This window comes from Bos indicus, chromosome 17 (genome assembly GCF_029378745.1).
Source record: "Bos indicus isolate NIAB-ARS_2022 breed Sahiwal x Tharparkar chromosome 17, NIAB-ARS_B.indTharparkar_mat_pri_1.0, whole genome shotgun sequence".
NCBI classification, from domain to species: domain Eukaryota; kingdom Metazoa; phylum Chordata; class Mammalia; order Artiodactyla; family Bovidae; genus Bos; species Bos indicus.
In genome coordinates this window covers 65472423-65485065 of record NC_091776.1, presented here as the reverse complement: position 1 = coordinate 65485065, position 12643 = coordinate 65472423, and the positions used below count along the sequence as shown (strand labels likewise).

Here is a 12643-nt window from a genome sequence, read left to right as displayed (position 1 = left end):
GCTGCCAGCCTGAGGACATTCTCTACTTTTAAAAGGCTGGTGTGAGTGGATTCAGCCCACCTAGAACATAGGCTTAACTGTATTTGCAAAACCTCTTTTAGCGGGTTACCCTTGGGAGTAACACCGGAGGCAAAAGTCATGGGAGACATCTTAGAAATCTGCCAACCATACCCGACTATCTCTACAGGCAAATAAATAGCTTGGGTTGATGAATAAAGGCAGTAAACATGGAAGGAATGGCATGATTAGCAAGCTCACCCCTTTGTTACTTCCTAATATAGTAATCGATTTGGGCAGAGACCATCAGTGAAAATGAAACGGATGGTGGATGACAGCTAAGTGAGGAACCCGAGGGCTGACCGCACCTGAGCCACTGTGGAGAAGTGACGGCACAGTGACACCTACGTATCACACGCCTCCCGTGTCTGAACCTGGCACGCTGGCGCAGCTGCTGGAGCTGGCTTTCAGTTCACGGGAAATTCAGGAAGCAGAAGTGCAATTCGTTGAAATGACACCATGAGAGAGCAAGCAGAAAAATCCAGAATGTGGAACACTCTACAGTACAACTGGCCTGGTTTCTTTAAAATGTCAATTACCTGTGGGTGGGGGACCATTCTAGATTAGCAGGACGTTATTACCAATTACATTACAAGAACAATATATGGATCCTGATCCAAAAAACCAAGAGTAAAAGGACGTATTAAAGTTAATCAGAAAAACCTGAATATAGACTCAGTATTACAGTAAGAATCATCATTTTCATTGGTTGGAATAAAGGTATTAAAGTTGTATAAGAAAATATTCAGATATTCTAGAGATTCACATAGGGCTAAAATGCTATGAGGGGTTTGCTAAATGCCTTAAAATATTCCAGCAACCAAAAAAAGAGGAGATGGACAAAGCAGGTACACAAAATGTTGAAAACATATTGAGTTTCGGTGGTGTGTAAGAATGTGCTGTGCTTAGTCGCTCAGTCGTGTCCGACTCTTTGTGGCCCCATGGACTGCAGCCTGCCAGGCTCCTCTGTCCGTGGGGATTTTCCAGGCCAGAATGCTGGAGTGGGTTGCCATACCCTCCTCCAGGGAATCTTCCCAACCCAGGGCAAAACCCAGGTCCCCCACGTTGCAGGCGGATTCTTTACCATCTGAGCCACCAGGGAAGCCCAGTATATAAGCATGGGGGTCACTACTCTGGTCCAGTTTTACCCAAGACTAAATCTTTTCATACTGAGATTTCATTCACTCAACACCTGTGAAGAGCAATCGCCATGTTCAGGGCTTTGCATCCATTTTCTGCTGGATCTTCACAAGGCCCAGTGAAGTGGGTGCCATCCGTACGCCCACTTTTACAGTTAGGCAAACGGCTGAAATGACAACCAGTCTGGGTATAGCCAATAGGCCTGCCAATCACTTGCCACCCAGGAAAGCCTCAGAAGCCGAGTAAATGGAAGATTTCTACACTTTTTTTTTGTTTGTTTCACAAAGCATTTTGACATGTCAGCTACAGCCCACATTGGAGGATGGTCCCCCAAACTGTGTGTCAACTGCCAGCCAACAAAGGGGATGCTGGCAGGCTTGGAAAGAGAGATGAGGAGGAGAGCAGAGGGGGGATCGTGGGTGAAAGGGAAACAAGGGGAGCACAGAAAAGCAACAAGGCGGAAACACATGGAGAGAGTCATGGAGAGGGGCAGAGGGAAGAGATGGGGAAGGCAGAAGAGGAAGTCAGAGACCAGAAGACTCAAAGCGACTGCAATCTCGGTCCACCTTCCACTCGCCCCATCCCTCACACCAGCCAGAAAATGAGAGCACCATGGAGCAGGGAAGAACCAGACACGTTAAATACAGAGCTCTGTCCACACGTAATTACAGATCTTTGTCTGCACGTTTACTCGTCCTCTTCCCCATCCCCACCCCCACTGAGCTTAAACCTGGCTTCTCCCCGAAAAGCCAGGCTCCAGGCTCAGGAGCCGGGAGGAAGGGAAGGAGGAGTTCTTTATCTGAACCATGTTTCGTTTTTTTAATAACTTAATTGAGATAAAAGCCACAGACCACCAGTGCCTGGCAAAGCTACTGGGGAGGAGAATCTGTGAGGCTGGAATTAATGCCATTAGGGGCTCAGATCAAAGGCTCCTGGAGCCAGCTTCAGGTGGGGGTTTAATCACAACCACGGAAAAGACAGCTCTGGGCCTCGCACATTTGATGAGGGGGCTGGTGGATGAGAGACGCAAAAGCAGTTACAGAAGGGAGAGAGAGGGCCAGAAACGACAAAGGAAGAGAGACCTTGATGCATTTCAGAGACTGGAAACTAGAGCTGCAGGGGAGGGCAAGCCTGTCACAACCCCCAGGGCATCTTAGTAACCCGAAACACTTGCTCAAATTGCACGTAGAAAAACGCCTTCCTCTCTTGGCCTTAGGGCCATCTTTTGAAGTGGAGGAAGAACAGAATGTGCAGACTGAAGAGCAGAAGAAAGATGAGGTAGGGGTCCAAGGAAACTGGTATTTCATGGAGGCCACAGAAGGAGAAACGAGGGAAGCCAGAGGCCGGGGCGCTGGTACAGACTGCTGAACTGCACGCCTACCATCGCAAACTTGTCTCGGTGGGTCTATGGCCATTTGATCACCTCCACCACCTCTGACAGACCCACCTCGCTCGTTATCAAAGAGGTCCCTCTTTTGGTCCTTTGCCCTGAACCCACATATTCTAGACTAGCTCTCTTCTCAGTTGTGGCTGAATGTAACATGTGTACAATAAATCATCTCTTTTGCTGTCTTAGGGGCTTCCCTGGTGGCTCAGATGGTAAAACGTCTGCCTGCAATGCGGGAGACCCAGGTTTGATCCCTGGGTCGGGAAGAGCCCATGGAGAAGGAAATGGCAACCCACTCCAGTACTCTTGCCTGGAAAATTCCATGGACAGAGGAGCCTTGTAGGCTTGCAAAGAGTTGGACACGTCTGAGCGACTTCACTTCTACTTTTCTAATTTGCTGTCTTAGCTGAAGACAAAAATTAAAAAAAAAAAAAAGCTTCCTCTCCAGCAGCGTTATTCCTAAGAGCCAAAACTGGAAACAACTGGTAGATGAGTGGATGAAGGAAATGTGGCTCGGTGGAGCAGGGGAATATTATGGGGAAGAAGAAAGGAAGGCAGTGCCGATACACACGCAACAACACGGATGAACCCTGAAAACATCACGCTGAGAGACGCCAGATGCAAAAGGCCACGTTACAGGATGCTGTCTGTGTGGCGAGTACAACACGGCCAGATCCACAGAGGCAGGAATTAGATGAGTGGCGCTTGGGGGTTAGGGGCACGGTGAGAGTGGAGAGGGAGGGATCGCTCACGGGTGCAGCTTCTTCCCCCTCCGCCTTTGGCCGGGGGGTGGGGGAAGGGAGCTATTTTATTTTGTTTTATTTATTGATTGATCTTTTGGCCACGCCTCACAGCAGGTGGGACCTTGGTCCCCCGACCAGGGATCAAACCCTTGCACCCCGCAGTGGAGGCACTGGAAGCAGAGTCTTAAGCCCTGGACCACCTGGGGAGTCCCGATGCAGTTTCTTTTTGGGGTACTGAAAATGTTCCCCGATGAGACTGTGCTGATGGTCACACAACTCTGTGAATACACCAAAGCCCACTGAACTGGATAGGGGAAATATACTGTACCAAATGTACCTCAACAGAGCTGTAAGACATTTGAAAAATTTTAAGTCACCATTAAAGAACTTCTTTTTTCCCCTTTCCTCCAAAAGATATGGAGTTTCTTTCTCTGGTCATCAGGATAGTTTAATTTTCTGCTTTTTGGTACAAAATCAGAAGCAAAGGAGAGGATTTGTACAGATGGCAGTTAACCAAACACCATGAAAGCGATGAGAAGAAGCAGTGGAGGATGAGATGAAAGCTAAATCTGTCCCCCACCAAACCCCTATGCTCAAGGTGAAACCTTCCGTGTGGCCAAGGGCTCCCCTATGTCATCCTCAGAGCAGACGGGCCACTCCTGATCGGCTCCTTCAAAGCACGCCACCTGCCTTTTGACCGCTGTATTTAGCGGGTCATTACAGAAGGCAAATCTACAGCCTTCATGTTGTTCAGTCACTAACTCGTGTCCAACTCTTTGTGACCCCATATGGACTGCAGCACGCCAGGCCTCCCTGTCCTTCACTATCTCCCAGAGTTTGTTCAAACCTACAGCCACTGAGTCAGTGATGCCATCCAACCATCTCATCTTCTGTTGCCCCCTTCTCCTCCTGCCCTCAATCTTTCCCAGCATCAGCGTCTTTTCCAATGAGCTGGCTCTTCACATCAGGTGGCCAAAGTATTGGAGCTTCAGCTTCAGTATCAGTCCTTCCAAAGAACACCCAGGACTGATTTCCTTTAGGACTGACTGGTTGGATCTCCTTGCTGTCCAAGGGACTCTTAAGAGTCTTCTCCAGCACCACAGTTTGAAAGCATCAATTCTTTGGCACTCAGCCTTATTTAAGCCCAGCTCTCACATCCACACATGACTACTGGAAAAACCATAGCTTTGACTACAGACTTTTGATGGCAAAGTGATGTCTCTGCTTTTTAATACACTGTCTAGGTTTGTCATAGCTATTCTTCCAAGAAGCAAGTGTCTTTTAACTTCGTGGCTGCAGTCGCTGTCTGCAGTGATTTTGGAGCCCAAGAAAATGAAATCTGACACTCTTTCCACATTTTCCTCATCTATTTGCCATGAAGTGATAGGATGCCATGATCTTAGTTTTTTGAATGTTGAGTTTTAAGCCAGCTTTTTCACTCTCCTCTTTCACCCTCATCAGGAGGCTTTTTAGTTCCTCTTCATAGGTGGTCACTTTGTGACAGACAGTGGTTCACAAAAATCCAGACTTTCCATACCAGTTTCTGCTTTACTTGAATAAAGGAGATCACTGTAACTCTTTCTAAAAAAACAAACAAACAAATCTATCCAATTCTTACCGGGTGACCTTCTACAGTACATTTTATAGTCATGGAACCTTCAGAGAATTATCAGAATGTAAGATCAGAACAAGTCGCCTCATCAACCTGAGTCTCGCCTCCTGACCTGTACACAGAAGGATGACCCAGGGCTATCAGAATATTCAGTCTCAAAGGGACCACTCAGCCTGGATCTGCACATCATGGGAGCAGAAACACTTGAAGAAGCAGGGTTCCAGGAAATTTCAGAAAGACTATAATTTCTTGGAATTTTAATAATTTCCTCTAGTATTACGTTAATTTAAAAACTAAGACACAGTTTCCCTGCAAAGCTCCTCTGAACAGCTGTAGGAGGCAAACAAGATGCAAAGAGAGGAGGACAGATTCCTGGTCTCTTACATTCAGCTACACTGATTTTTTTGTAAAAACTTGAGCATAATCTGTTTATTACATCACTGTAAGTTAACAATAGAGCAAGTTAACAACAGAGCCAGCTGACAGGCCAAAGATGAATTCTATCATTGAGAACAAAAGATTGTTCAGGAAATTTCTGGACGGGAGGGAACTGATTTGGGGGAATGTAAAACAAAAATACATAGTTGATAGCTCTCCTCTAACCTAGCCGACAGGCACCTTTAAACAAGCTGCCAGTCTTTCAGAAGGCAGGTGGGAATAAAGGATCTCATTTCTTCATGGGCCTTGAAATTCCCACTAAAGCAATTCCTGTCTGGTCACAACTTCTCCAGGGCACTAACTGCTGGGGACCACAGAGCACCCCTACAGAACCACACGTCTGCACGGGTCGAGGGCATCAGCCAGTGGGCAACAGGTCCATGAGCTCTGCGTACCTAAGAGGAGCAGTCCTGGTGACCTGCTAAGCAGAGGTTCCGAATAGAGCCACAGGAATAAGGGAGACTGAGGCGGAACTGACAAGAGTGCAAACAAAACCCACAAACCCTTGAGAACTGATCCAGTAAGCCGACCACACACTTTGGAAGCAGAGAGCCAAGCACACAGCGGCGTGAGGGTGGTGAAGACACATGCCGACACCTGTGGTCATGGAGAATACAAGGTCAGTGAGAGGAGATGAGGACCTCAGGCACAGATCTGAACAGAAGATTTCTCTCTGGGCATCAGGAACCCAATCCTTGGGCCAGGGGAGTCTTCCACACTGCCTTAAAACCTATACCCAAACTCATCTGTTTCCCAGTAGCTTACTTACAAGAGACATTACTAGGGACATAAGTAATCACTTAGGATCTTATTAATTACATGCCATTTCCTTCGCCCCCAGCTTGAGCTATAACACATATGACAGCATTGGCGGGAGGTGGGGAGGGGTGTTTACACTTTACTGTAGAACCACGACTAGAGTGAACTGTCTGCCAAGTGAACAGCCAGACTTACCAATTCTCTGATTAAAAATCTTGTCAAAGGTGATTTCGTGTCTCTCCTCAAGATACTTCTGCATCACGCTCCGGATACTAGAAGAGAAGAGTGACATGTTTTTAACAATGCCAGCCTCCATCCCTAGAATGGAAGATATATGGATGTTTTCATTCGAGGGCACTGGCTTGATTAACTCTATTCTGGTATTCACTGTACACTTTAAACATACATAATTTTGTCAGTTATACCTCAATAAAAAAAATATGCTCCCCTCAAAAGGATATTGGCTTGACAAAAGACGCCTGTTACTGACACCCACAACCGCATGAACAGCTGACCAAACTTAAAGCTCACACCTCTGGCTAGTACCCTCTCCTGCAGCCCAGGGCCAGCCTTATAGGTAAAGTTTGTTGTTGTCTAGTCATTACATCGTGTCCGACTCCTTTGTCACCGCATGGACTATAACCCACCAGGCTCCTCTGTCCATGGGATTTCCCAGGCAAGGTTACTGGAGTGGGTTGCCTTTTCTTTCTCCGGGAGATCTTCCCTACTTAATTAGAAAAATAAGGAATTTGGGGAAGTTCTGCCTCAACACCACCACTTTCCAAAAATAATAAAGATGTGCATGCACACACACATGACAAATTCTGCTAACCTATCGATGAGATTCTTTCTAAAGAAAAAGCCAATGTTCCCTGGATATATTAATATTAAAAAATCACACTACTACACAGCAAGTATAAACCACAAGAAAATATAATTAGAAAGAAAATTTCACTTACACCAGAGTAGGAAATATTGAATGTCTTGAAATAAATCTTTCAAAATATGTGCAGGAATGTTACAGGCAAAATTACAAAATTGTACTGAGAGACAGTAAAGAAGTTTTTAATAAGCAGAAAGATACAGCATGGTAAGGAACAGAAAGATTTAATATTGCAAAAATTCTAATCAGATTCATCTACAAAATCAATATAACTCCCGTCAATATTCCAACAGGATTTTCCATAGAACACGGAAACAGATAAGCTTTTTATAAAATGCATGCAAAAAAACAGGCTCAAAAATAGCCAGGACATTTCTTTAGAAAGAGAATGATGATAAAAAGGCCCATTATGAAGCTAAAATAGTCAAGACAGGATAACAAACTGACCAATGAAATGGAACAGAAATCACACAAACTGACCCGCACATGAGTGGAACTTTGATATGTAACTAAAGTGGCAAGGCAGAAAAATGGAGAAAGGAGCAATTATTCAATAAGCGAACCTCCAAAGCTATCATCCAAATAGAAAAAGCAGAAATTAAATCTCTGTCATCTACTGATGGGCAACAGTTTGGCATCATTTCCCCTCGCCGCCCTTTCTTTTGCTTTTTGAAACAAACTGAGGTAATTAAATGCATGTTTAAGTGTACTGTTAAATGAGTTTTTCACATATAATACTGTCCTAATCAAGATATCAAATATTTATATTTTCCAAAAAGTGCTCTTTTGCAATCTATCTCCCCAAGTTCTAGGATCTGAGCACCTATTGATCTCCTCCTTCCTGTTTACTAAAGACAATTTGCTACAGTTCTAGAATTCTCTATGGATAAAATAATGCACTATGTTGTCTTTGGTTTTGGTTTCTTTCCCTCAGCATAAACAAGCTTCATCTGTATTGCTGTGTGCATAAGTTTTTAGTCCCTTCTTATTGCCAAGAAGTATGTTATTGGACGAATATTCTACCATTTGTTTATCTGTCCATCTGTTGATAGACGTTTGGGCTGTTTCCAGTTTGGGGCTATTATAAATAAAACTGCTTTAAACATTTGTGTACAAGTTGTCTCATGGGCATGTGTTTTCATTTTTCATGGGTAAATATCTAGAAGTGAAACTGTTGGTCATATGGTGAATTATATTGAACATTATGAGACATCATGAGAGACATTACTGAACCATATTCCGAACTAGGTGTAGGATTAATTCTTCGGTAGATGCTCTGTGCTAAGAAATCTCTCAAATCCCAAGGTCAGGAAGCATTTTATCTATTCTCCCTCAGAAATTTTAAAGTTTAGATTTTATGTTTAGGTGTAATATCCATTTCATGTTATTTCCGTGTACAATGCAGGGTAAGAACCAAGGTTCTTCTCCTTCTAATACGTAATTGTTCTGATATCATTTGTTGAAAAACCTTTCTCTACTGAGTTTTCTTGGCATCTTCGTTGATTCAACACTAAATATGTGTTGGTCTATCTTTGGATTATGGTGTTACATTGATCTATATGTCTGTTCTTCACAAAAATGCCACCTTATCTTGATTGCTTTAGGTTTAAAACATCAGTCAATATCAGGAGGTTTAGTTATCTAAGTGTTCTAACTTTGTTTTACTGCCTTTGGTTTTATTTTTGTTTGTTTTTTGGCTATCCTGGGTTCACTGCATTTAAGTTTTACAAGTCAACATGGAAATTTCTTCCTAGAAAAAGCCTACTGAGACTCTGATGGGGATTTTGTTGAATTTATAGATCAATTTTAGAGAAATTAATCTCAAGAACATTAAGTGTACTGTATATAAATATATTTTTCCATTTATGTAAGCTTCTTTAATTTCTCTTAGCACTATTTCATACCTTTCAGTGTAGAAGTCTTATTCTTTTTCTCATAATACTTTCTTTGGTTTTGGAATCAAGATAGTATGATTCATAAAATGAGATGGGAATTATTCCTTTTTATTTAATTGTTCTGAAAAAGCTGGTATAAGACAGTATTAATTCTTCACATGTTTGACAGAACTCATCAGTGAAGCCATCTGAGCTTGGAATTTTCTTTTTGGAAGGTTTTAAATTACAGATTTCATTTCTTTCACAGATACAGGGACATACATATTTTCTATTTATTCTTGTGTTGGTAACTTTTATCTTTTAAAGAACTTGTCCCATTCACCCAAATTGTCAAATTACTAAGCTCTGACCTTCTTTCTTTGTTGTTCTTTGGTTTTGTTTCAGTTGCTGCAGGCGGGACCTTTAGATGAGCCATGTGACCTCCTAGTGCAGCACATGGGATCTAGTTCTCCGACCAGGGACTGAACCTGGCCCCTGCACCGGCAGCTCAGTCTCAGCCACTGAACCACCAGGAAAGCCCTTTTCTTTTTCCTGATTGTCCTTCTAATGTCTGTAGAAGCTCTTCAGTCATTCTTTATACTGTTAAACTGTATGTTCTTTTCGTTTTCCTTTGATCATGCTAACTAGACGTGTATCATTCATACTGATCTTCAGTTTTTGTTTCATTCATTTTCTTCTATTATTTACACTTTTTATATTTACTGATTTCCACTCTGTCACTTAAATGCTTATAATTTACTATGGGATTAAATTGATATTTTTCCAATTTCTTAAAAAGTCAGATCAATTAATTTAAACATTTCTAATATAACCATTTAAATTATAAAATTTTCTCTATGCACTGACTTAACTGTATCTCACAGACACTAATATAGTCTGTTTTCATTTTCATTCAATTCAAATTATTGTCTAATTTCTCTTGGTATTTCTTCCTTGAACTATGAGTTATTTATAACTGAGTTGACTCATTTCCAGATATTTGGAGATTTCCGGATATCTTTCTGTTACTGAATTTTGCTTCAAAAACAGAAATTTTAATTCTGCTCTTCAAAAGACACTGGAGAAGATTAAAAGACAAAGCACAGACAGAGAAAATGCTGGCAAATCATATTCTGATTGAGGAACTGTATTCAGCACATATAAAGGCTTTTCAAAGCTCAAGAATAACAAAACAAACAACCTAATTTTAAAAAATGGGTAAATGATGTATACAGACACTTCACCAAAGAAGATAAGTGGATGGCAAGTAAGCATATGAAGAGATTCTCAACAGTGTTAGTCATTAGGAAAAGGCAAACTAAAATCACAGAGAGATGTTACTACACACCTATTAGACCAGCTAAAATTAGAAAAGACTGACCACACCGCATGTTGGCAAAGATGTGGAAAAACTACAATTCTTATACACAACTAGTGAGAAGGGAAAAAGAAAATAACTGGGCAGTTTCTTCATAAGTTAAAACACAAACCACTATATAGCAACCCATCAATTCCACTCCTAGGTATTTATCGCAGAGAAATGAAAGCACACATCCATAAACAGACTTGTACACGGACGTTCTTAGCAGCGCTACTTGGGAAACCCAAATGCCACCAACAGATGAGTAAGCATGAGTGGATATCCGTACTATCAAAGAATATTCAACAACAGAAAGGAATAAATTGATATAACATACATGGATCTCAAAATAATAATTCTGAGTATAAGGAGCCAGGAGCCACGACCTAAAAAAATAATAAGAGTACATACTGTTTGATCACAAAGCCGCAGGAGCAAACTTCTAGAGATGGTATACATAGCCCCCCACCCCCAAAAAAATGTATCTGGGGCTTCCCTGGTGGCTCAGTGGTCAAGAATCCGCCGGCCAATGCAGGAGATATGGGTTTGATCCCTGATCCAGGAAGATTCCACATGCTGCTGAGCAAAAGCCCGTGTGCCCAACTACTGCACCTGTGCTCTAGGGCCAGGGAGCTGCAAGTACCGAGTCCCCGCCCTAGAGCCTGTGCTCTGCAACAGGAGAAGCCACCACAGTGAGAGACCCGCGCACTGCAGCTAGAGAGCAGCCTCCGCGCTCTACAGCTAGAGAGAAGCCCAAAATAAATAAAATCACACACACACACACAGTTGGTCTCTCTCCTGGTTCTTGGCACAGAGCTCCTAAAGCCTGTGGAATTCCCTAAGTGATAGGAATGTCTTATTCATTAGGAGTCCTTTTCATCCATACTTGAGTTTATGCTGATGACGTGACTAACAGGACTCTCTAGTATGATTCTTTCTTGTGGATGTTTGAAAGTTTCATTACAGAAAGTTTATTACTTATTTTTGCTTCACCCTGCACAGCATATGGGAGCACAGCATATGGACCAGGGGTTGAACCCACATCCCTGCAGGGGAAGCATGGAGTCTTAATCACTGGACCCATGGAAGTTCCGAGATAGTTTAAAAATATCAAAATATGGCCTTCAGATACCTCCTCATCAAAATAAAGCATAGATATTTACTATGTATAATACTATCCCAACTGGAAGCATAATGTTTTTTTTTTATTTTAATATCAATTTTTTGGTAGTATACCAGCCTTACCTATCATAACCTATTGGGGTCCTACTATAGAAATAAAAAGGCTTCCCTAGTGGCCCAGATGGTAAAGAATCTGCCTGCAGTGAAGAAGACCTGGGTTCAGTCCCTGGGTCAGGAAGATCCCCTGGAGAAGGAAATGGCAACCTACTCCAGCAATAAATATTATATCATATTTTAAAGAATTTTTCTACTACTAAAGTAGTTTAAGGACCAGATATCTGCTCTCTCCTGGCCAAAGGACAGCTATATATCTCTCTCATTATTGAAAATCTCTATATTCTATGTGAAGCTGACTTCTGTTCTGTTCTGATGTTCAAAGCTAAATGCATCTAAACAAGTATTTCAAATACTCTGTAACACACCACCTAAAAGGGGTTATACGTAAGGTAGTTGTGAAGGCCAGGCAAACCGGCTTTGTTAGAAGCACCACCCAAATAAGAGTTGTTAAAATTATGACCATCAAGAAACCTAAAAGGCAGAAATTTTTTTTTAAGATAAGATGACTAAGCAGTTACACTAAGATTCAATTCCCCTGAAAGAAAACTGCTTTCTTTCACATGTAGTTACCAAACATTTTCCACTAACTGTTCATTAAATACCGGAAATGGAGCAACATTATCCAAAACACAAGGAAGACTACCACTAGATTTAAAACCACCAACTCTGCCAGATACAGGCTCTGATGCGTGTGCTCAGTTGCTTCAGTCGTGTCCAACTTTTTGCGACCCCGTGGACTATGGCCCACCAGATTCCTCTGTCCATGGGATTCTCCAGGCAAGAATACTGGAGTGGGTTGCCATTTCCTTCTCCAGGGGATCTTCCCAACCCAGGGATCAAACCCGGCTCTCTTCCACTGAAGGTGGAGTCTTCACCACTGAGTCACTGGGGAAGCCCCCTAAACTCTGAGGGGTCTTTAAAAGTATCTGGTATAGCAGACTGTCAGCTCCTCCCAAGGTTCCCCAGTTCACCAGATCTTGGGCAAAAAGTCTTGCATATAATCTGCATAGTACTAGTGCACGTGAGATGATCTATATCCAGGAGACCACAAGCCAATTAAGCTAAATGTGAATTCCTTTGTGTTTTCTCCTCCCATATTTTGACAGTCCACATCCTGTTTTTAGTTGCCTTTCTTCTGCAATATATTACCT

General features: G+C 42.4%; 1 protein-coding gene across 4 annotated transcripts in view; it reads right to left on the bottom strand.

Moving 5' to 3' along the window:
• Positions 1-12643, bottom strand: part of GRK3 (G protein-coupled receptor kinase 3) — a 122195-nt gene that overhangs the window by 89235 nt on the left and 20317 nt on the right. For all 4 annotated transcript variants that reach the window (XM_019977648.2, XM_019977647.2, XM_070769755.1 and 1 more), the window contains one exon: positions 6332-6408. In XM_019977648.2, the coding sequence (XP_019833207.2) occupies positions 6332-6408 (77 nt within the window). Of the gene's footprint in view, positions 1-6331; positions 6409-12643 lie in introns of those variants that run through there.